The following is a 25,901-nucleotide window of genomic DNA, read 5'->3' on the forward strand; positions in this document are numbered from 1 at the left end:
TTCAAGTGTCATCCCCTCACTTGCTCCGACTTCTTTGTTCACCCAAGGAGAGGCGTGCAGGACCAGTTGGGTCATCACCAAGGGGAGCTGCAGTTGACAAGCGTCTGGTTTTCACTTCTTCCTCTGGAAAGCAGTGGTTATCATCCATGTCCAGCATACCATCCATCGCTCACAGCACCAGCATCCCAGAAAAGGCCTCGCTAAGAGTGAGTAACCAAGCTCTGCTGAAAACCTACTCTCTCTAAAAGGCTCTGTATTGATGGTATAGGAGAAACAAATCCCAACACCCCCCACCCCCCCAAAAAAAAAAAAAACCACAACAACCTTCAAAATAAGCTCTTGAGTCTTGAGTACCTCTGGCTGTTTGTCTCTATCCTGTAACACCACCAGCCAAACCTTAACATAAAGATGTTAATTCACAGGCAGACAATTTTCAGAAGTACGTACGTCTTGCAAATGATCAAGGTGATACCATCTCTACCTCACACATGACTGTGAGACTGAATGCTTTGCCACCCAGACTCTAGAAAAAAGCCAGATTACTATGAATTAAGAATAAGAGACTTTAATACATACATCCCCCTCAAATGAGATCAAAGAGTTATAGAGGGAGAAACAATTACAGCTACAGACAGTGACTAAAACTGGCGAGCACTAGAGATGAAGTTTTGGGAGATCAGCATCCCGGAATATCTTTAGAGACCTGAAGCAACAGTGATGTATGGCAGACAAAGGCCAGAAACATACTTATAAAAAGGCAAAATTTTGGCTACAGAATTCAGCAGTGGACAAAACAGCTGTGCAATTTCTGTTGAAAAGGTGGCATTTTATTCCAAGCCTGCCTGTACAAACACAGCATGAGCTCCCCACCTACACACTGTTACGAAAAGCCTTTGGTATCATTGCTCCTCTGTTGCTTCTCAGCCCCATCCGCCCCATAAGCTACAGCTGGATCCTTTAAGAGTTAATATGATGAGCAACATGAGACTGCTTAAAACAACCAGACAGTGACCAAGATAAAGATCTCAGGAAAATATAAATGGTGTGTCTGGTTTAATCATGTGCCAGGACTGCTGATGGTGTTTGAAGCTATTACAACGTTCACTCTGCACATAGACAGCAGTGACTGGCAGCAAGAGGCAGCCCAGCTGGCTGGCCAACAGTGAGGTAAGAAACCAGACAGTGCTTCTTTAATAAATGCAGGAGTTGTACAAGGGGCTTTCACCATCATCACCATTAAACCTTTGTGATAAATCAAGAAAGATGAGATTTAATCCTGCATAAATCTGCAGGCACTACGGGCTTTGCTGTCTGCATCAAATTCTCTTGCCCTACCCACAGGTAAATCAATCCTAAATATTAGGGGATCCCACATAAGCCGGAAACAACCAGGGCAGTTACTGAGAAGGGAAATCAATGTTGCCTCAGAGCTGATGCCCTGATGACAGGATGTCTTAAACACACAGCTCAAGTCGTCTGCGCAGCATCAAACAAGTGCAGTTCCCAAGAGAAAACTCTACGTTTCAGCTGCAGGCCCAGATATTAAGATTAGGGAGACACTTATAAAGCCTCCAAACCCATTTATTTCCTTCATCTTTTCTGTTTATACTCCCTTCTGCAACCTCTGCTGCTTCTCCTGTTAGTACCATGTTGCATTTTCTCACATTTACGTCTGCCATTCCTTCTACCAAAAACCAAATTCCTTAAAAAAAAAAAAAGCCAGTAAGTTTTAAACTTTTGCTTCACTTTCTTCCAGCGAAATTGACAGACAGTTACTATGGAATGTATTTATATCCTGTTAATAGTTTTGTCACCATTGAAAGAGAGAAGGTCTGTAGTGGCAGCACCATCATCCCCAAACTGCCAGAGCAGGAACTGTCCAGCAGCGAAGCACCGCCTGAGAAACTGCAGGGACCAGCTATGCACTGACATGAGAAAACCAGTGATGCTCCTGAACTTCTCAATTAATAGCCTCTTGCACAAGCTGTCCATTTTCTACGGAATGTATCAGTCAAACCTCCAAAGGCTGTTTAAATTAAAACAAATGCAGCTTTTGCAGACGATACCTGAGGCGATGCGAGTATTAGAATTAATGTCTATGTATACCAAAGAATTAAAATTTCCTAACTAGAAATCAAACAGGTTCCAATAAAGGGGAGGGGGGGTGGAAGAAATAAAAAAAAAAAAAAAGTAGGAAAACTGCCTCTCTCTCTATTTCCCCATGCCCACTACAAAACCAAACTCAAAGCATTCTGAAGTTCCAAAGCATTTCCATTTTATTCTCTGTTCTCAACCAGAAAACACATTTTCTCACGAACAACTGTAATTCTAGCAATTTGAGCTGTAATTGGGTAGCCTGCCTTGTACAAGATCAAGTTCTGAGCTACACGTATCCTCCAAACCATCTGAGATCCACTCATCTCAGTCACACAGTTATGAGGAAAGACAGGCTTTAATACTCAAATTCAGTAGCAGCAAGAAGAACAGTAGCTCCTGTCCTGAGAGGAAACCAAAACTAGGAAAGAAGCCATTGACACTTCTCAGTTACAAAACAATTTAACGAGTATTCCTGTCAGTTTATTTGCAGCTTGCAACTCTTTTAGTGCTCAGTTTCCCCGGGGTCTCCAACATCAAATCTGTCAAAAGAAACCACAGCAAGCTTGTACAGGTCTCGTTTTTTTTCATGACTTTTCTCAATCCTTCTGTTTTATGCCTCCAGCATGCTACAACTGCCTGTTGGTTAGACAATGTCATCCAGCAAGGCCTGGCACAAGCTTTCATTTAACTAACGTAACCTACGGAGCTCTGTTGTGTCCCATTTGTACCAGATGCCTTGTTACCGAGTAGGGTTTGTCAAGCTAGCACCTGAGGTCATGCACAAGTCCAAACAGCTTCTCTGTTCTTGATCCCAGGCAGTCCAGAACGGACATCCTTATATTACTGTATAAACCTATTTGTCACCAGGGATTCAAATGAATAATAAAGTGAACAGATTAAGGACGCAACTGCAAACAACTCGATTTGCTATGGAGGCGAATTCATTAGGTATACAGTAAATAAAACTAAAGAGGAAAGCCTAAGTGAAATACTTCATGTATTTTAAGCCCACATCTTTTATCACCCATTCCATCGCAAAATTACGCAATCAAGGAGATTTCCGGTTGGAGTTTGGAGAGTTTTTTTTTGGTTTTCAGGGTTTTGGTTTTTGTTTTACTAGCTGTTACTTAAGGATAGCAGTGAAAGATCATGACCCCATTTCCACTCCTCCAGAGTCTGCAGGGCTCTCTTTGATGTTTCTAATATCATGTAGCCTTGTGGATCATATCACCTTTCCCATGAAAGCACAGGGATTATCTTTCTCCACTACTCTGCATTCTCCCTTACACGAACAAACGACACTTCCTGCTATTCTTCCAACAGTGAAAAATAGCTACTTATATCATAGAGAAAGCCAGTAGCCTTGTTTGTTAACCAGCTTTTTTGCTTTAAGTTGTTGGCATTTTTAAACATTTCTCTTGCCTATAAAAATCAAATTTCCCAGGAATTTTCCAGAAAAATAGATCTTACCTTTGCATTCCCAACAGCAGCTAGAAATGCTACAGTAAATTAAATAGCTTCCTGGGCGTACGTAGCTCTTTAATAAATTCTGTGTAGTACCCAAATACTACAACAGGGTTAGCGTGAAAGAAATAATTATTGGGTTAAGATAGAAAGGCATATGGCTCCTTTTCATCCAAACTCAATACATTAAAGCCTAACCAGATGTGCTCATTTGAGAAAGACCAGAATTACTAAACTCACAGCCATATTTTCTAAGAAATGGTAATCTCATAGGTCTACATTTTCTTTAACGAGCTTTTCCACAGCAGAAAGCAAAGGTTGTTCTAGAAACAAAAAAATATGGAAGATACCTAGCCTCTTCCCAGAGATCCACACAACTTAACAGGACAGCGTTTCCTCCTTGGTGGTCCCTTTATTTATTTTATCTCTCAACAGCCATGCACAAAATGTTGATAAAGTCAAAGGATGAATTTTATCTCCCATTCTCACAGTTTTTAGGTACAAAGAAGCTTCCTGGAAAAGTTTATACATTTAGGGATGTTTGGACCTGCTGTATTCTCAAAACAAGACAGTGCCAAGTGATATCCATTGAATTTAGGTCACGCTTATCTATGGGAATATGTCCTTCAGTGAGGAAGATATGCAACTCATCACAAAACCATACTTCCCACTAGACTGATGATACAGATTAGTGCTTATAAGATATATGTGGTTTAAAAGATAAATCTCCTTCCTATATAATTTTAAAATACATTCTATAAATTTCTATAAAATTCTATAAAAGCTGAGAAGAAAACTATTGTGCTTACTTTGCAAACAGAATGGCACCTGGGTGACATTTCTTCAGCCAGACCCTGGATGAAGTTTGTCACAGGAAGAACAGACCCTTTCTATGCCCCAGCATGTCTGGAAAACACTCTCTGTGTCCCTAGGACACATGTGAAATAAAGTTATCTCACTGCTATTTTCAAGTCCAGATGAAATCCAGGGTGCTCTTCAAACCCATGAGCCCAACTGCCTCAGGACAGACCCCATGTTATCCTGCCATTCCCATGCAGATGGCATCACCAGCCCCTTATGTAGTCAGACCTTACACAAAACTAACCACTAAACCTGCTGCTCCTACCAAAAAAAAACCCAACTTTGCCTCCTTATTTTGAGTATAACAAGCGTAGCAACAGACTAAGTCAAAAGAAAGGAATCACCCGCAAACGTGCTTGATCAAAAGTAAATAAAATACATATTCCTGGCACCAGGTGTCGAAGGCCCAATGGTGCTCAGACTGACAAATCACACCAAGCAAGAAGTTCTGAGCTTCCACTCACAAAAATTTCATCCACCAGTCAGGAAAACAAAGAACATCTGAAGCCAAGCAGCACCACTTTAACTGATTGAATACATCTATATATATAAAAAAAAAATTTTAAAAAAGGAGCGGAATTGCAATGAGTCCAACGTGAGTAAGGACAGGAATGAACTGACCTTGACATACGCTAAGTAATGCTCACACTTTTCCTGCATGTATGACAGCTGCAACTTCTCTGTGATCTGCACCGCTGTCTCTCCAGAAGTCACAAAGTAAACTCTGGGTTGCTGGCTCTTTTCCTTCTTTGCCACATCAGCAGTCAAGTTATAATTCAAACCTGTTTTAAAAAGGAAGAAGAAGAAAACAAAGGATGTCAGTGAACAATAGTTATTTTCTAGCCACCTATCAATAGATCCTGTTGCCTCTGAGGCATGTGTGCTTGAAGAAAGGTCAACCCTTGCAGGCCCTCAATCAATCACTAAGCTTCCTGTGGCTGCACAAACCCAAATCCAATTACTAACGTACTCCCAGGTTTTGTGTCACGTTCCCCAGCCCATCCTTTCCCATAGGAAATGATGTGCAAATGTACATCTAGACACGCACACTTAATAAAAAAACCAAAAGATGCTTAAACTATGTTGCTGACATAAAAAACAAAAATACAACACAAACAACAACAGCAGCAGCCTCAAGCTTTGTTTTCCTTCTAGAACAGCAGAAACCATGCAAGTGTCAACCAGGATGTGGTACTTCCTGACAATTACTTTTGTTGATCTGCAGGCATCTTAGCAGTTAGACCTTAACTACAGGCCACTGCCTTGCACTCAGTATCCCCTTCTTAGATGTTACACATCCCTGGCAGTTTATACAAGAAATACCCAGAGACTAATGAGCTGTATCTCTGCAAATCCTTTTTCCTGCTGTTCTACAAGATAAGTAGCTTAACACAATCGGTTGATTGGTGAATGGATGAATCTGTGTCCAAGAGAAAACTTACTTGTTACCTGAAGTAGTTGTACCGTGACTGAATAATCCAAGCTGACTATACCTTTTCTTTTGGTAAAACAACAACAACAAGAGGAATGAAACTGCAGCAGAAGCACGAACACTTGTTTTGCTGCTTTCTACAGACAAGGAAAACACTGGCTGTGAGGTCTTTTCACTCATCACAGACCACGGCCTGCACTGATTTCAGCTGTTATCAAGGCAATAATGCGAATACCATGAGATTGGCTCACTATAAGTGGCTTAATTAGTTGATAATCTTCATAAATGACAGCCAGCATCAGCTCCTGTGCTGATTTGTTACATATGAAGGGTACTTGCCAAGTTATTGCTTTGGTTTTATTTATGTTTTAAGTCCTAAATGATTGATGCTAGATAATATGCTCCTCATAAATGTAAACATTTTTAAGCGGGAATTTTATACACAATCAATGTAAATGTAGCACATTCCTGGACTGAGGTCTTCTATACCAAATTTCAGCAAGGCGTCTTTGCTGGGGTTTGTTGGGTTTTGATTTGTTTTTGTGGTGGTGGCTTTTTTTAAAATCAATGAAAATCCTCATCTCTCTAAATTAACACTGATGCTAATGCTATCACCTCCAACTGTTTCTCCACCAAAATTTCACTACTTTGAAGAATTTATTTAATGATATTGTAAAACTTGGTGCAAAAGTCTCTCATAATAATTCAAACTGAACTCACTTCCATTTGCAGTGTGTTGCATTCTGATGAAAAGCTCACTCACAAGTTCATGCAAAGTAACCAGAGATATACGCTAAGTAGTAAGAAAAGCCACAGCTGAGGAATCAGCCTAACTACCATCATAGGGCTCCACCTGAACTTTTTTGCTTGCTTTTGGCAGAATATCTTGCTTAGAAGGATAATTCCTTGAAAGTATTTCAAATTCTGACAAGCTCAGCACCAAAACCTCTCACTGAAGTGGTGGTTGGTCAGTCCCACCAAAGAGCAGCACTTAAACAGAAACACAGGGTTTAGCCTGTTTTAGCCTGTTCAGCCAGCAGTCTCTTTCTTAACTTTTTTTTTTTTCTTTTTTAAAGTGTGCACATCCCACACCCATCCCCAATTGTCTCCCTTCCGCTTTCAAGACCTCACATGCATGCTCGCATGCTGAGATCTGCACCGGTGTCAAAGACAAAAATCCCGTTAGCAAAGCCAGGCCCTGCGTAGGCAGAGGCAAAAAGCCCCATGGGGAGACACAGTCCTCTTCAAAGGAGAAACACCAAAGGAAGGCAGGGCTGCATAGCTTGCAGCGGTGCCTGGGGAGGCTCTCCGAAGGAAGCACAGTGTATTACTAACACTGAACAATTCTTCGCTGCAGGCGCGGAGACGCATCCCAAGGCAAGCCCTGTACCAGGCCTCCAAGCAAAGCGATCCCAGCTACCGTGGCTCTGAAACGGCAGTGGATGTTTTCAATCAAGCCGCACAGTTCCCATCCTCCTCCCCCCCCGCCGCCTCCCCTTTATTTTGACAACTTGTTTCTATGTTATATCCAATGATGTCACATCAGTGGAAAAACTGAAATATCATGAGTAAGGTGGTTTTCTTTTTCCCTCCCCAGCTTCATTGCTTCCAGAAAGCAACCAGGGTGGGGAGATAACTGGCCAAACTTAGCACTGCTGGTGGTGTAAGTTCCTCCTGCTCACTCCAGTAGGAGACTTGGAGGCAAGTTTTCGCTAGCAAATTAACTCGTGCAGGTAATGCCTTCAAATATTTGTCCAGCAGCTTTAAGCAGGTCTGGTTAGAAATGTTTCTGGGGATCTGCCCATCCCAACTTCACATAATCAAAACAAAACTCTGGCATGGCTTTGGTAAGCTCAGATCAAGGGCTTGATTTTTCTAATGACTATTCCTTTTCCATAACTAAAGTTAAATGCCTGAAAGCTTTCATAACAGCTCACTGAGAAATTTTTGGTCATACCTGCCAGCCAGCAGACCAGGCAAGTCCAGCCAGTAACAGACAAACCAAGTAAATGGCAGAAGGCATTTTATAATCGATTTTCATCCTAAGTGGAACATACGTACTCATGATGCAGGACTCACAAGGCTGCAGTCAGCCCTGAAGCACAGAGGAGTGAGGAGGGATTGGAATCGGGCAGCGGTATCCTGTGAGCTAAAACAGGAATAGCAGCTGGCTGTGCTAATGGAGGGGTTATACACCCTAAGACACCCAGCACATCCCTTTGTCACCCACTCAGATGATGCTACACAAAAAGCAGATGGCAAAATGCTCAGATAAACTACTAGCTATAGTATTGATTTGCCGGGAATGGGGGGGTGGGGATGGGGGTGTACCACATGGAGAAAATTAGTAACTTACTAAATAATAAGAGAAAGCCATCAGAAGATAAATGCATTCCTTAGCCTCCTCTAAGTAATTATGAGGCGAAAATGATCCATGAAATTTGCTTGCAGACAAAATTCTTAAGTAACGAAACTATTAAATAAAGATTGCCCTAGCAAATGACAACATACATAGGACATTCCTCCCATCTTCTCCTCTTACTTCAAACTTTGTTTCAAATCCTTTCTCATAGTGTTGTCCCTAGCTTCCAAGTAGGGAGCCATCCTCACTGCTCCAGGCATACCCTGAACAACATATCCCTACAGCATCCCTGCTTCTGAGACATTCAGAGGGTAGCACTATCTTAGGCCCACATCCAAGCGGACTGGAAAAATGAAAGACAGACAGAAATAACACTCTTGCACCAAACTACAGCAGGATACAGATAAGAATTGTCCACTTCTGTCAGGTTTTGGACCAGGCATGTTTCATCAGTCCTAGAAATGTATCCAAACAGAGGAAAATGTCAAGGGACCCGTTATCCCACATTAAATCTCACACCAGCCTTCCAGGCAACAGTATTTGGGACATGAAGGCTACCCTAGAAACCTAACCTAGCACACAAGCAAGGCATACAAGCAAGGCACACCTGAAGTGAATAGTACACGAGAAACTTTGAAGACGTTTCTAACACATCTGCCTAACTCTAGGCCAATGCCCAAACCCCTTCATTTCATAGTCACTTAAAATTCACCTAATTCTTACACTGGCACTATTATTACTACTATTGTTGCTGTTGTTGCGGAAATTATCCAGACACATGGAAATAAACACCAGTTTATTTCCATTCTCCTGCGGGGATGAATGCAGAAGCAGCGCTTGATGCACAGAGATGCCAGCAGCCTCTATTTTCTTGTCCTGGTCACCCAGAACTGCATGATCTGAACAGGCTGAAGTCTGCTCATCCAGGCTAGGAAAGGCCTTTCTGTCATTCCTGCCTTTCCTGCAGATACAGACATCCCAGGAGAGACAAAGCAACCGCCCCTCAAGTGAGGGAGGAACAGTCTGAGTGAGATTCTGAGGTGAAAGAGGGAAAACTTAAAATGACATATTTCTCACACATTCAAGAGGTACCAGAGGCTGTCTCTATCAGTGGGCATACAACTAGATGTTCAGCTCTCCAGCAAGCGTGGAGGCAGAGCGAAGGGTCAGACAATGCCTGGCACACAGTGCAGAGCACATGCTTCACTTGGGCATGGCTCTTTGTTCAGACGAAACCATTTCAGTAATAAATTCATACTTCTGAAAACCATAGCCTGCATACAGTATCCACAAAATGGATGGGAATTACACTGTCATTGGCAGTATCAAGCAGTTTCAATAAACACAGATCCTCAAAAAAAAAAGAAAGGAGGGTGGGGAAGGTTTATATGCAAGTGTGAGGCAGTGCTAGATGAAGACAACTTTGCTTCACATGCCAGTTAACAAAACAACCACACTTTCAAATAAGCATTGAAGACACATTTGCCGCAGAAGAATGCTGCCTGCATGTTCAGCTTGACTTTCTAAACATTGTGTAGTAGGTGACCAACTTCAGCCACCCAAAAGCAAGAGCAACACCCAGCTTTTCACCAGTAAGCAGCAGTCTTGAGCGTCTGTGCTGACAAGCCTTAGGGGAGTGGTGTTCCCGGTCAGCACTGTGTTCTCTTCATCTGACTTAACAGACTGCCCCCAGACATCCAAAGATGAGATGAACCCAACCCTTTTAGCCACAAAACTTTGACATAGCATTTCAACAACTCCATATGCCTTTCAGCGTCCAAACTGGATAATGATGTACTTACAGGGATGTTCTATTTTTCTCCCCCTACATTTAACCATGCAGGAGAGGAACCATTGCAATATTGCCATGAATTGTTCCACCCTTTGTTAACTGATACTCTTGAATTGCAACATAATTAAAATGGCCTGACTGTTGTTAGATTACAAACTGAAAGCTTATTTGAGATATTTTATCCAAATCATACTCCCAAGGGGTTTTATACAGTCAGATAGATCTGGCTGCAATGTTTTCAAGACAAATCACTTTGCTAGAAGCATTGTATAAATGGACAATGGTTGGAAGTTTTATAATCATCTACTTAATAGTAAAAAAATTCCTTGTAATGAGCTGGATGTTACTTGCCAAAGAAGATGCACATGTGCTTTCACCACAATACATAGTCGGGAGTACAGTTTGTATGACAACACAGAGGAATTCAACTGGCTCTTGGAAGACATGATGAAGCAGGAAGATAGATCTTTTGCAAACAAGGGGAACAGATATTTAGATGGAAAAAAAAAAAAAAAAGGCAGCTCACATCTTAGCCACAGGTCCAGAGATATGAAATTAAAGCAAAAGAAACATTTTAAACAGTACCCCGAGGAACATAAGAAAACCTAGATATTCAGAAAATCTATTCACTGATTTTCAGAAAGGAATTAACACCCCTGGAGGACTTGGAGATAAGTGTTTTCTTAACTGACAGAGTAGCAGCCATTACAAAAAATACTTTATCAAAGCATGTATTCATCTGCTGAGTCATCATTTACAGGGAAAGAAAAAGTGAAAAAATAGAAACTGAAGTCTGAGTTGCACCAACATGTTAGAATCCAGAGGGATCTTAAATTTCACTTTTCTGAGCTGTTCAGGTGACAAAGTGACAAGCTGCAGAGAGCAACTTCAACAAGCAGCTTATAGTTCTCACACCATGTGAATGGCAAGAGAAGAAGCAAGAAGCCTTTTCCTTCTCTGACTCATTTAAAATCCAAATACTGCAGCAAGTTCTGCATACTGGGATGCATAGATGCACCTCTCACCCTTCTCCATTAGTGGTTCAGAAAGGCTGGGGCACAGAGCACGAGGCACTGCTTCCTCCAGCTCCTCACCAGACCACTGCAGAGACGCAGCACATGGTGAGGCTGAGGTATCTTCCCTGAGCAGCACACTGCAAGTCCTCTGCCATTCCTAAAGCATGGGGAAGGTAAAACATCGTGGCTGAACCAAACAAACCCAGACCTTACAGTATTTAGAAACCCTGTATCTATCCCATACCACTTCACATGATACCTAAGACTTGTAAACATTGGGATGTAAAAGACGTAATATTTTAATGCAGCCAAGATGTCAAGGCTTGCACAATTACACAACGTACACAATTCCATTCACCCAAGAAATTCCATGTGTTTTACAGAGACCAACTAACCTGAAAGATATGCATAGAATCATAGAATGGTTTAGGTTGGAAGAGACCTTAAAGATCATATAGTTCCAACCCCCCTGCCACGGACAAGGACACCTCCCACTAGACCTGGTCACTCAAAGCCCCACCCAACCTGGCCTTCAACACTTCCAGCGATGGTCTTGCAATCAGTAAAATACTGGACTATTTATAACCATTTTACAGACAGGTAAACTGATGCATAGAAAAGGATTTGCTCATGTCTGGTAGGAATTTAGATTTATAGGGCTCTGTTTCAAGAGCTCCTTGTAGACTTTCAAAAACTATTAATCCAGAGCAAATCACACCTGCTTTCTGATAACATTGATAGAGGATATGGATACAGAAATGTGTTATCAAAAGGCAAACAGGGAATGTGAACTTACAAAGCATCAATTGCTTCTGTGTTCTCTGTCCTTGCAGTGAGCCCAAGGACACATTTCCCTCCTTTCACTGAGGGAGAAAGTGCCTCAGTTTTATGTCAATCTCATCAGAAGGTAAAAACATGCCCAGGCAGCCTCCAACTTTCTGGAACTGTATAGCCCAGCTCACCTCAAAACGACTCATTTCGCGTAAAAGCTCTGTTACTGACTCCAAAGGGAGCCCTTGACTCCAGTTCAACCTGCTAGCGTGCCCCTGCCCAGGGCTGGCGCAGGTACCTTACCTATTTCTCCAGGAACACGCTTGCCACTGAAGCGAAAGCATGCTGTGACATTGAGGCAGTTCACCGGCTGCAAGCCATCATGGCACTGAGGAGCTGTGATGTTGATGGACACGGGCAAGAAAATGGAGATGTCCATGGTAATGACAGGCCTGGATCTGGAGATCAACAGAGAAGTGGAATTTGAGTGATCATTCAGAGGGAAATTCTCAGCCAAAGGAAAATAAAGTAAATTTGATAAACTGCGCAATTTCAAGCAGACGTGAAAAATAGGAGAGTGCATTTAAACTGTAAGATAAATTAACACTTGACCTAGCTGGCAAAGACTACTTGTGTCTGAATTAAAACCATAGCATCAACTTGAAGTTCAGGGCTGATACAGACTGCAGGCAGGCAGCTGGGGAAACTGATAATAAGAATAATCATCTTCAGCAAAGGTTGCAGAAAGGCTTCCTGATGACTGAAGAGGGTAACAAAATTAGCACAATGGCAACCAAGGAGAACCAGCTCATGCAAGTGAGACAGCTTCTTAAGCAGTCTGGATGGTCAGGAACAGGTAGGCAGAGACTTTAGGTTTCTAGAGAATGGTCTACAGTCAAATCTGTGACCTGAAAATCAAGGAGGAAGCACGGGGGTAGGAGATGAATTTGTACATAATTTTTCTGACAGTATAAGAGGGACAACAGACACCACATTCATGTTTTCCGGAGGAGGGAATGTTTGGCTAATTCCCTCCCTGAAAGTGGTAAGGATTGAATACTCTTTTCATGCTGCTGAGCTCTGTTTCAGGAGTTACTCAGTGCACTGTGAACAAAAGCTTTCTACCCTTGCCAACTCCAGCACCAGATATTGATTATGACTATTCCTGGTTGAAGGAGACCTCGGCCAGAATCACAGAGCAAGCATCAGGGATCAGGTGGGTCTCCTCTCACACACAACACAGAAGCCCCGCCAACTTGATTGGGAAAAGCAGCCCAGAAACCCAGGCTCTCCTGAGCCGTCCCCAGTATAGGACTCCAGCCCAAAAATTCACCGAGTGTTATTCGTCGTGGTTTCAATTCTGTACATGTTCAACATGAACATGTTCTTCCAAAAATAACTCTAATAATAAAAAAAATGTGCAGCTACCAGCAGATTGACTTCTAAGGTAGTCCCAGAAGTCGTGCAAGGCCAGACCACATAAGCAAACCACTTCAGGACTCTCACTCCACAAGCCACTTAATTTAGAGGTGGGGGAGAGGAGGGAGAAGAGAGAGGGGATTGTGGTTACACCTAATTCATATCAACTGGAACAAGCTTCGCATCAATTTCCAAGACAGCTGCTCATACTCTTTCACCACAGCCTGAAATAACAGTGCAAGTTCGCCTTTTGAGATGGAGAATGAAGATAAATGCTAACTCTAGAAATATATACAGTAATGGGGGGAAGAAGGAGGAAAAAGAGTGAGCTTATGAAGATCATTTCACACCTTGGAAAAAAAACTCTTTCCAAATGCTTGAGGAAGCATGAAAGAGTAAATGCTATAATTGACCTAGAAAAATATTTCTCCTAGAAAAAAAAAATACTTCTCCAGCCATGATGCACTGTGTGATTTTTCCTTAACATTAGCTCCTTTGGTTATTCACTGGGGAAAAAAAAAACACAACAATGCATCTGTCAAACAGCCATACACACACACGAGCAATACAGCAATGACAATCTGCCTCAAGTCACCACGGCTTCCACCAAAGCCTTTAATATCACTTGGCAAAACATTTGTTGGTTTTGGCCAAAGGACTTCATGAAGGCTTCTGGAGGGGGGAGGGAGGAAAAAAAAAAAAAAAAAAAAAAAGCTGATTTCTTTATCCTAATCTGAATCTAAACAGCAAGAGGGACACGCTGTAAATTAGCAGTAGCAGCAATTAATCAGGCTGCCCATAAAGCCAGCTGGTAATGCACTAATCTCCTCCGAAACACACAGTGACTGAACGCGTGGATGGAGGTCACCATGGTGTTGCAATGTATGTTGTTTCAAACATCACAGCAAGCCTTTCAGATTGCCGTTCCCTACCCTGCAAGTAACAACAATGCAGAAGAAAAATGCACAGTTTTCTTTCTAGTAGGTTTGGAGATGAGGGACTGTGAGATTCTATCTAGGGCATGGCACACCTTTTCACAGAAGCAGCAATTGGCATCTTCTGCGAGCACGATGAAGGAGCAGAAAACTCTTCAGAAGACTTGACTACCTGGCTGATCATCAAGAGCATTTCTTCTCCCCTTTTCCTTTTTCTTTTTGTTTTGTTTAACTGATTCAAATGGAAACAGAGCCAAGTTTTTCCTGCCTTGAACAGGAAGCAGGCTGGCGTGTCTGTTCTGCAGCTCCACCATTTGTCTTGCCAGTCTCACCACATCCCTGCATCTTCCATTAAGATGCAGGAGTCCCTAGTGACTACTTCTAATGACATCTAGGTATTGACAGGATTTTTCTATTAAATATTAACAAGTGTAACAACTGAGCTACTGGCAAAATTTGAACTTCCCATTCTCTTCCCCAGGTCTGTGCATCTCAAGCCTGCTTCTACTCTAACTCTCCACCTGCATAATTTGGTGGACCAAGCTGTCACACCTCTTTCCATCAGATGAAACAAGCAATTGCACTTAATTCATACACTTGAAACAGCAACCCAAATCCTGTGTGCATTGCAAACATATCCGTATTTCATTTCCCTGAAGACTCTTATTTCATTCTGTGTCCCATTATAACTTGCAAAATTACATCCTGGCATCGTACGCAGCTGGCTTTTTGCTCAACTGCATTCCCTTAAATCATAATTTATTTACTTTATGCAAATGTAAGAACAATAAAAAAAGCCATCTCATAAATTCAGAGCAATGTTTTTAGAAAAGGCATTAAGACACAACACATCTCCTTCCGGCTCTAACTCTTTGTTTTGTTCACAGCCCCAGGAGTCCTATGTATTGTCATCCCTCACTACACTGTTTAGATTGTGCATTCTTTGACACTACATATGTCTAAGGTTCTGCTTAAAAGGTAATCCAGCTTGCTTCTTCTGACCACAATAAACTAGGAAGAAAATCAGAGTGGTGGAGGACTCAGACCACATAAGATATAAACAAAAAACAGACACAAAAATAAGACAACAGCGGATGAAAAAAAACTTTGATCTCACCTCAGAAGTACCACATTGTCTGACAAGAAGGCTCCAACAGTCATATCTGAAATTTTGTAACATTGAGACAGTTACAAAGGAGGCACAGAATTCAGTTCTTTCAAGCCAGTTGGTAAATTACGGAGCATATATCTAAAAAAAAGTTTTTTGACTTAAATCAGCCAGCTAGTCCCTTCAAATATCATTATGTCAGAAGTATTATAACTGAAGGACTATGTTTGTGACATTATTTCACTTCTACTTCATTGTTTGGTTTTTATTATTACTATCACATTACTGTTTACATTTATTTTTTTTTTTTTTTTTTAAGATTGTCATCATGACTGGGCAGCTTCCAGGCAACTTACAACCTTGGCCACAATCTGAAATCCTTTGTTTTAATATCTCAGTCTTTCATCATGATTGTCCAAACATCTGAATCAAGCAATTGGCTCAAATTCTTATCAGGAGCTTCAAATAATGGAGGGAAAAGTGAAGAAAATGCTCAGCTTCATCGGCCTCCCGCAATTGCAGGAACCATCAACCTGGAAACGACCAGCTTTGCTGTTTTTTCAGCCTGCTGCTGCATTTTCCTAGTGCTCTCACTGCCAGAATAGCAGACATACCTGGATAACCATTGCCATCCATATCAACTCCCCCTGATATGGATTGGCCGAACATCCGCAGCATGGGGTTTATTGTTTGCCCAGACAGCTTCTGCAGTGGAAAACACACAAGTGAAATCAGTCAGTAACACAAAGAAACCTCAAAAAAGAAAACCCTTCAGGCCTGATTTTCATGGTCACCGGGGCTCTTTTCCGTGGGCTGGGAGTGCCGCACATCTGCAGGCTCACACTTCACCCACGCAGCCTGGAGCAGGAAGGCTGCTGACTGCAGGAAGCCCTTCTGCTCTGGGCTAAGAGGAGGCCAGTGTTGACTTGGATTAAAAAACACACCTGCATTACAACCCTCATGCAGACTCAACCAAAATAAAGAACACATCAAACAGATTTCTCAGGGAGGGGGAGGAAATTTAATTGCACCCTAGAGATTTTCCCCTTTTTTTTTTTTTCATTACTTTTATTTCTTTAAATAAAATTTTTAAGCAGCATCTTAACAAAATTAATGATTAATTGAAACAGAAAATCCTGCACAACCATTCCTTCTCACAAAGTTTGCCAGCACATCCAAAGTCAAAATGATTAATTTTCATCCCGCTTGGAAATTCTGGTTTCCATCAGCTATTATGCAGTATTTTGTGTCAGTTTGGAAGCTGTATCTCATTTCTGCCTCCCCAACACAAAGATTAATTAACTTCTAACGTAGCTTCTCTTTTTTTAATTACTAACACAAAAACTTTCTCTAAACGTTTTGAATTGTAAATGCCTTTGTCTGAAGCAAATTAATATATCAAAATCTCATTTTCTAAGAAGGCAATCAGATGTTTCCCAGCTCTCATTCATTATGCTGGGCCACCAAGGCAAGACCTGAACTCAAACCAACCTCTGACTGCAGAAGTTACAGAGGAAACCTATCCCATGAAGTAATTTCAAGGCTATTGGTGGTGCTTCACAGCTTGTGACATGCGACCAGCTCTTCCTGGCCCTCCCATAAAAGGACATAATATTGTACAAAAGGTCAGACAGGAAATTCATGGGAAAAAAGACAAGTTGAAGGGAAGAAAGATATCCTGCAGTCCTGACAGCCGGTTTAAAGAGAAACCAGTGCTGTGCTGTGTACAGATCTCCTTTTCCTACTTGTGGGCAGATAAGATTAAGACAACTGGAAGTAACTTCCTCCCCACGTTACACTTACATCACATTTTTGGGGGGTTCCAGTTAGGGTGATAAATCCCGCCTGCAAACATCCCAGTGGACATCTGTAGGCTATTACGGCCTAGAAGGCAGAGGTATAACGCTGCTCTGCTTTTAAGTGCCATGAATGAAAACAGCAGGCCACAAAGCCAATTAAGCTGCTTCTGCTCATAGCCACCACTAAAGCTGCTGAAGGGACATGAGGGAACAACACTGATCAGCAATTTAAATGAAGAAAAGGCGGGGGGGGGAGCTAACAAAATGAAAAGGGTGAAAACACATACCCTGCAGGCCCTGCCTCCACCTCTCAGCTTATTTAAAAAAGGAAATCCAGGGCATTAAGATGGCTCAGGGGTATAGTAATAAGATACAAAAAGTCTTTCACCTCTGAGTTCAAATCCAGGGCAGGTAGGTAGAGCTGAAGTTGTTCCACAGCTTTTTTGGTTGCACATGGGGGACAAACCAGTGATGTGTCTGGTGCCCTGCAGCAGACACTGGGAAACAGCACAGAGACGCTGCCCATAAATGGTGGCCGCTTGGCTACCTTAGGACATGGGGCAACGACAGGAATGGTATCAAGAGTCAATGACTGTGATACCTTGCCACGCTCTCAAGCTGGGCTTTGTCCCACTGACCAAGCGGAGAGGCACATGCTACGTCTGCTGGCCTTGCTCCAATGGGGAGGGAGAGATCACAAGCACGATGTTTTTCGCTTCCCACCCTGCTGATCTGGCCTCTTTCAAAAATGTAAAATTTTCCCATGAATGACCAAAAAAAAAAAAAAAATCTGATCCGTTTCAGCAAGAGCTGGAAATCTCCAGGCTTCTCAAGAGCCAGAGAAGAACCTCCCAGCCAGTGGCCCTCAGCAAGAAACGGGCAGAATCCTCCACATGCCACACATTAGTGCACTTTAGAAGTATCCATAAAGAGTCATTTAACTTCCTTTTTTCTAAAAAGCAGAGCATGGCATATACGTGGTAAAAGGAAGAAGGACTAAACTTCTACGGTCTGTCAGAAGAGTCTCCAATATAACCACTAAACTCTTTAATTCTGCTTAAACTGATTTACTGTGAAGGATCCCACCCAGCAACAAAACAAAACAACCAGAACTTCAAACACACAGAGGGAGGGAAGATTCAGGCTCTCTGAAAAAAGAAATGGGCTAGACAGAGACTAGGGGACACATGTTGAGCAGCTCCAGCATAAATTAATCTTCTCTATTGCCTGGCTACAGTAGCTAAATTGCACTGTGTCATCTCTGCACAAGATGCTACAGCACATCCCAGCCAAGATACTACTTTATAATAACGGTCAGGGTAATGGTACCCAAGAACAGCCTTACGATATATTGTCACATGGCAAGGAGAGGGCCAACAAGATGGGTAAAGAGGCTTCCATGGGGCACAAAAGAAAACTTAGTACCTCTTCTTTCTCATTAAACCTGCTTCCGCAGGAAGAAAGTGCAACCTCCCAGCTCCCCACTGGCCTCTCCATAATTTGTATCAGCCTCTCCATGGTTTTTATTTCTCCTCTGCAGCATTACTGTCTCTAAAAACTGACATTCAAACCCCAAGACTTTGTTTGCTTCAAGAAGGAAGCTATAGCTGATAACTGTAACAGAAGACAGTGCAAAATATCTCCTGACTAACATAATTGTACCCTACAGCATAGATACGGAGAAACTTTGAGAGAAGCCATCTTCAAACCAGGGCTGAGAAAAGGATGTAGAGCTATGATGAGTCTACCTATAAAGGGACTGCTAAGTATGGTTTATTTCTGCAGGCCCTGGGAAAGCAACTTCAGATAGGTATGGTAAACGATAGTGTCACATACCATAGAGTACTGAGGTACAATACCACTGGCGTCCCCATGGTAAATGTACACTGCTCCTATGTAGTTATCCTCCTGAGGCGCTCCAATGGCAACATCTGTAAAACAGCACAGGTTATAAACATTTCACAATCCATGCCATTAATCCAACTTTTTCCCAATTTTAGAAGCCAGCTATCCATAGGAAAATAGCTCCCCAAGACAAAGATGATCGGCAGCTTATGTGAACGTGACTAGAAGGAACTTGATTGATTTAATAAAGAGCTCATGTTAAGATAAACTTAAAAAAATACACAAATGTATATGAATTTGTACATGCATGTGGCTATGTTGTGCCTAATTAGAAACATGTGCCTGTTATGAAAATATGTGTTTGTTAACCAGCAGCCATGCTCAAAAATTTAATTTAGAATTCTTTCATATCAAAACCTCCAACCCAGGGAAACATCAGCTTTGTGAACCAAGACAGCATTGACAAAACATTTATTGTAGCACTACATTAAGTTTGCTTGAAAATCCAAGGCTCCAAAATGAGACTGGGTATATTAAATGGATAGGCAGGAAGAAAAAAAGGCTGCTGAGGGTACACTTTCAAATTACATTTGATCCAATTTAACTGCAAACTGCTGCAGAAAGAGTGATCCTACCTCCCATTCTCCTCTCCTAGTTGGATCTAGTGACTACACAGCTGCTAAAATTAAACTCTTCCCAACAGCTTCATACCCACAGGCTGATCCAACTCACTCTGCAGCCTCACCATCACCACAACTGACCCACAAACAGCAGCAAGAACACACAAATGCACGTCCAAGTGCAGAGGAAGAGCATGCCCACCTCAGGGCAACCTGCAATGAGGTTGGATTAGACTTAATGGGATACTGCACCCGGAGTGGCCTGGAAGAAATAAATCCAGGCATACACTGAGTAAGTCAGCCTTTGTTAGGAAGTCTATAATCTTCACTGCCAGAAATCAGGGCAGAAAAGGTGCCAGCATCAACACCTCACATTCACCTAGTACTATCACAGCATGAGGCCTCACACTGAGTGGCCTGTGAAAGGAGCAGGGGTAGAATAAAGCAAAGGAGACAAATTATTAATAGAGTACATGCTACCAGGAGTGAGAAGCTACTTCTTCATTACACTTCATGATAAGAAAAGTGATTATGTCAACAAAACTGGAAAGGCCTGAAGACATAAGGAAATGGGAAAGAAGAAAGAGGTCAGCCACAGGTTTCTGTTTTGTTCAGGGCGTAGGTAACTAAAGCCTTTTATAAACCATACAGGGAAGAAGAAAATGCAACAGCACAGAAAGCAAAGCAATGTTAATGAGACTGGAGTGCGAGTTGCGTGGACATGGACTAAACCTACATCAAAGACCATCAGCTACAAAAGGCTTTAGCAGACAAATCCTACGTGAGCCCATTTATACTTAGCGCAAGCCCAGGTGCTGGTCGGGTCCGGAGGAGCAATGGATGCCATGCAACACCCAGCCATGTGACAGACTGGCAGTGCCACCAGCCCTGTGGGCATTTCCAGGGAAATGGCCCAGGAGAAAATTGCACCGACCTGGGAAGCCATCATCATCGATGTCGCTGAGGGCGGCCATGCTCTCTCCAAAGTGTGCATTGTAGGCACCGTCACCGTCCAGGACAAGCTGCTCTTCCAGCACTCCCTAGCAAGTAGGAAATAAAACAGGGTCAGGGAAATAGTGCGAATCCTGGACGAGGTGAGCTCTCCCCGTGGGAACTGCCCATGGCCTGCGGGAAGCACCTGGGGCAGGGCTGCAGGCTGCCTCTTGCCCTCACTGCACATGGATCACCAGGGCACCAAAAATCTAATTAATTTACTATTATTATTGTCTTATTATTTATTTGGGGTTTTTAACCATCTTCTTGTTTTAGATTTAGGGGGGGAGGGGTCAGTGTAAGAGTGATATAACTAAAATGCTAAACAATAACTTAGTGATGTAACTAAATGTAGTCACAGGGCTTGGTGAGCTCATGAAGATTTCCAGATGCCTAAAATATAACAGCCCAGAGCTTGCTCTACTGGCAGATTACATCCGAGGAGTGAAATCCTCAGTCCAGGCTTACTCAGCTAAACCCCAGTGAGTTAAGGAGAATTTTCCCCTAAGCAAAGAACATTTGAGCAATTGGATTTGAAAACTTTTTAAGTATTGGACAGAAAGATTAAAGCAAAGTCCCCAAAAAGCCTTCTGAAATGAAGAATAAGGAAAGGAACTTAATGCAATAAAGAGACAGAGGAAAGTTCAGAATAAAGTAGCTTTGTACTCCTGTGCCATGAGAAGCCTTATATGGATCTGGTATTTCTTGCCCACCCACTTTCTGGTCAGATACATAAGCCTTAGTTTCTTGCAGTCTTCCCTCAAGGGGAAAGGAACATTTCCACAAGAAAACAAAATTTAGTTACGCAATCCAACTCTGTACCCACCTCAAGGGTTGTTTTGTTTTGTTTTTGCTTCCTTTGTGAATGAGAGTAAACTGCCCTCTGGAACATGTAATAAAATCTTTTTCTTGGCTGCGGGGAGTTGCTGACTTTAAGAAAATCCCACATAATGAAATTGAAAGACAACAGAGAGGAGACAGGCAGGCCTGTATGTGCGACTCATTTCTTTGCAGTCCTCACAGGAAAGGGCAAAATAGAAGCATATTAAATCTAGCATCACTATGCATGCTTGTATTATAATGCAGTCTTCTCTTATCTGCTGCCACAACCTCTAAAGCAATGGTGTTTGCAGAATGAAACAGAGTTTAAAATGTCCAAACCCCAAAATAAAATCCACAATCCTGACAGCCATTGCTCTTGCAAGCAATATTTGCTGCAGGAGTATAAGAAACTCCTACTAGCTTCTTGATTGTTTTATAAAACGTAAAAATTAACTCATGGACGCTCTCACTGTGAGCAGGGCATGTTGGCTATTATCTGCTTGGCATTCTGGACCATGTCCTGAGGACCCAGCAGCAACACTGCAATATAAGAAGTGGGACAGTCTGTGGATCAGACTGAAATAGAAAAGCTCATTTAAAGGAGGAGTGATAATAGAAAATAAAATTACACCAAAAGCAATTCTGAAGTCTCCCAAACGCTGCCTATAGGACTCGTGGTGAATGTAAAGTCTAGCATAAACAAACTCCATACATTAAAGTTTGCAAAATACTGATAAAGCAAACCAACTTCATTTTAGTCCATAACAACTCCTCCTTTGAGACAGCAGGTTTGGGAGCTGAATATTAAATATTTAATAATACATAAAAAAACATTGTTTTCCTATAAATACAACATAAGAATGATCTCGTTTTGCCGATGCAAGAAAGTTCAGACTTCTCCAAGACTGTTGTTCGCTCATGTGAAATCCAACAGTACCAGCTGATAAGAACTTCCCCTGAAGTCTATATATGGGGCATAATGTAAAGACAACATGAATTCAAGCTCTGGTTTCTCTTCACAAGGTCTCCTAAATCCGCAGACACTTGTATTCTAATTTGTAGGTTCTAGTGACCACCCAAAACACAAAGAAAACTCAGTCCAAGCTGCTGATTCTTACTTGGTTTTGGCACCAAATTCATGTAAAGCCACAAATACCACTAAGTTTCAACATAAAACCAGAAACTTTCCCAGACCTCCTCGAAAGATTCACAGCTTTGTGATGAATGTGGGCTGGTGTCTGGGAAACCTTGATACCAGATGACTTCCGTGACTTTATGCTCTGCTTGAGACATCCAGAGCCCCATTATTTGAGAAATCAAGTTTCACCATGCAGTGCTGGAAGGACATTAGCGTTACCCTGCCCGGACTCACACCCTCATCCCTTACCAAGTCATGTCCTGTACATACTCACGTTTCCTCTGTTGATATAGACCGTGACTTGACCCTCATCTCTGATCTCAGAAAACATAGGTGCTCCGACCAGCAGGTCTGACAGCCCGTCAGAGTTCAGATCAACTGCACATAAGGAGGAGCCAAAGTAAGAGCCCATCTGTAACCAAGCCGAGTCACAACAAAGCGTTCAGTATCTGCCCACACACAGGAGGAAGTCATTTAGGCATTTGTGGGTTTTCTGTTGTTTTTTGTTTTGTTTTTTTTTCATTTCAAATAATGACTTGCTGCTTTATCACTAACAAGCACTCCTACACAGAAAGCTTAGGGGATAATTCTGGCAGGAATTAAACACTTTACTGTAACAGTGCATCAGCTTGGATGTTTTAACAACAGAACAAAATTTATACCCTGGGACATGGTTAAGAGAGACACTTAAAGAGCTTGCTTAGACTAGCTTTCACATGTCAAATGCTTAAAGCCAGGAAAGGGCAAAATAAGTTTCCCAGACCAAGACCTGGCTAGTGATTATTCATTCCCAGTGTCAGACTCCCTGAAGAGACCTGGAGTTGGGTACCACAGATCTGCTAGGGATACCTTAAAGAAATAAAGAAAAGAAAAAAGAAAAATAGGCCAGGGTTAGGGTATCCATGAAAAGAGGCATCTAAAATTACCTCTTGATGGTGGACTATCTTCCCCTGCTCTATTTGTATCTATTTGTATTGGTCACCTTCAAATAGCAGCACTGGTTGTGGGTTTTGATCATAGCCTTTCCCTTCATTTACAGGCAGGTGAGTTCACACAGAAAGACGACTTTCAATAAAAGCTTTTCAGTTGATACACAAAAAAACTAAGTCACTTTCCATCCCCCGTTATTACTGCTTGATCAAACTTAATTGCTGAAATTTAAGATATCAACTAATTTCATTACATAATTTTTGATAGAAGGTAACATTAAATGCTATCAATCTCCCAATGGGCACCCACATTATGAATTTCAAAACACATTTAAACACAGGATGGAAACCAAAAGCAAGAATGATATTTCACCCATATTTCATCCACTTCTGCTAAGGTACCACTAGGCATACACTCTTTAAGACCAATAGCTCTTTAAGACAAACCATAGCCTCAAAATTAAAAGCAACTTCCAGAGGAAAAATTAAAAGATACCACTTCTTATTTGAAATTGAGAGCTGTTTACATAGTAGGAAAAATTGAGGTTACAGAAACAATTATTTAGGCTTAAAAGAATTAATCACATTTCTCGCATGCTTTTACATTCCTCATTGCGGATCTCTGACCCACAGCCTTCCATGCCTGATGAGCTTAGATGCATGAGCCAGAGCTACTGGGCATGCTAGGAGATGGGCAGCAGCAACTCTATTTTATGCAGTCCGTAAGATTTAAAAGCTGCTAAATATACATAGTGGGGTGAGGTAAGGATAGAGTTTCAGTTTGCGATTCAGTTTTTTGTGTTTGTGTGGGTTTAAGGTTAGACCTCAAACATGATTTGATTCCAGTTATTTTGTAGCTTACGTTCCCTTGTGGATTTTTTGTTTATTTTTTTTTAATCCACTAAGGTTTTAAAACAAATTTCTCATGGGTAAGGAGCGAAAGTTATGAAAAGCATTTCACTATGTATTCGGGCAGTTTTCAGGGAAAGGCTATTATTTACTTAACTGCAACATGGTACAACTGCAGCGTGGGTGAGTTCACAGTGCTGTGAGAACCTGAAGTTTGTGCACTTAACATTTGTTACAAGGCACTGCATTTTCTTTTTTCTTGTCTGCATTTGATTTCCTAATTCAGCCTCCAGCAATAAAAAAGGGAAGGAAGAAACTGGCCTGCTTTTAACATCTGTCTAACAAGAATGTCAGAGCAATGAACTTTCACACCACTGGGAAGGACGCAGCATTTTGTGAGAGCTCATTTCCAGCTCATTGCTGAGCACGTCTGGTTATATTTCAATCACAAGCCAAAGAAAGGGTGATTTAGGACAGTCTTCTCTTTAAAATAAAATTCTCATTTGGATTTTAGAGAATTTGTAGAAGACAGATGCTAATGGGGAAGGAGGAGATGACAGCCTAGAAGTACTTGAAGGATGTAAATACTTAGTTAAGTTACATATAAGAATAACATAATTAAACTAGAAAAGGAAAGTTTTTTGGCTGAGACCTGGAAACTTCCTGATAGGTCTGTTTATTAGGCTGAGAAATACTTCTCCAGGAGCACATCCTTAGGGACATTTAAAAGTCAACAGGGAAAGAAATGAACAGGAAGCAATCAAACACAGGAGATGGCCTGGATGAACTGGGAGGTCTTTTCCTTTCAAGATGACCGCAATTCTGCTAGTGCAGGGAAAGAAAAATTTTGGAGAGGCCCTAAAATACAAGTCACACCATCCACCTACACATCCTTGCAGTTTTCCCCTATTCCAGGCATGTTTTTAAAGACTGCAACTGCATTTTGTTGGGAAAAAATAACAAAACGTGCCAATGCTCCCAACTTGATGATATAGTCAAACACTTTAGATCCTTCTGAGAGTGGCAGGTCTTCTTACAGCCAGAAGCCACCAGTAACCTTTTTATTCTGTATTTCCACTCCTTCCAGGAGAACGCAGGCAACCACAGGTAAGGGGTATCACTTCCTCACTACATTATTCCCAAATAAGACAACTTTTTGATGTTAAATTGGAAGTAAGTCTAACTATAGTTATTTCCCCTGCAACACAACTCCAGCAAGCCCACAGTGAAGAACACAGGCTGTTCCCCACTCAAACAAAACACCACATGGGGGGAGCTGGATCTCACTAGTATTCACTTAATTTTGGGGGGGGAACGACACAGTTCAGCTCTAAGACACCAGTCCTAAGAGCAAAATGCAGGGCTGATTCATGGTAGGAAAGGGGAAATCATCATTTCTTAGAGCAATGAAGCTGCTCCTCCACAAAAAAGCATATCTCCATATCCCCTCTGTCACATCCCCCCTGTCACAGCACAACACGGAAAAACAGACTGGGGCTTTGTGTATTAAACTAAGCTTCAGGCTACCCACATCTCCCAGCAACATCTACTAAGAGGAAATCTCGGTTCACCTGGCACCCCATATCCCACATCTTAGAAAGCGCTGCTACAGTTGCGTAAGGCTAAAGAGAACCACTAGTACAATTTTC

The 25,901-nt window shown here is 41.9% G+C and overlaps 1 protein-coding gene across 1 annotated transcript in view; it reads right to left on the bottom strand.

Moving 5' to 3' along the window:
* ITGA9 (integrin, alpha 9) overlaps positions 1–25,901 on the bottom strand; it is a gene marked incomplete at its 3' end in the record, with an annotated part of 187,311 nt that overhangs the window by 154,334 nt on the left and 7,076 nt on the right. The window contains exons 5-11 of the mRNA XM_009891547.1: positions 22,749–22,886; positions 20,456–20,561; positions 18,893–18,987; positions 15,872–15,962; positions 15,267–15,312; positions 12,099–12,253; positions 5,044–5,204 (exon numbers count right to left, since the gene is read on the bottom strand). Coding sequence (XP_009889849.1) covers positions 5,044–5,204; positions 12,099–12,253; positions 15,267–15,312; positions 15,872–15,962; positions 18,893–18,987; positions 20,456–20,561; positions 22,749–22,886 — 792 coding nt within the window. The remainder of the gene's footprint in view (positions 1–5,043; positions 5,205–12,098; positions 12,254–15,266; positions 15,313–15,871; positions 15,963–18,892; positions 18,988–20,455; positions 20,562–22,748; positions 22,887–25,901) is intronic.

The sequence above is a fragment of the Charadrius vociferus genome, unplaced genomic scaffold, assembly GCF_000708025.1.
Source record: "Charadrius vociferus isolate BGI_N301 unplaced genomic scaffold, ASM70802v2 scaffold951, whole genome shotgun sequence".
Lineage (NCBI taxonomy): Eukaryota > Metazoa > Chordata > Aves > Charadriiformes > Charadriidae > Charadrius > Charadrius vociferus.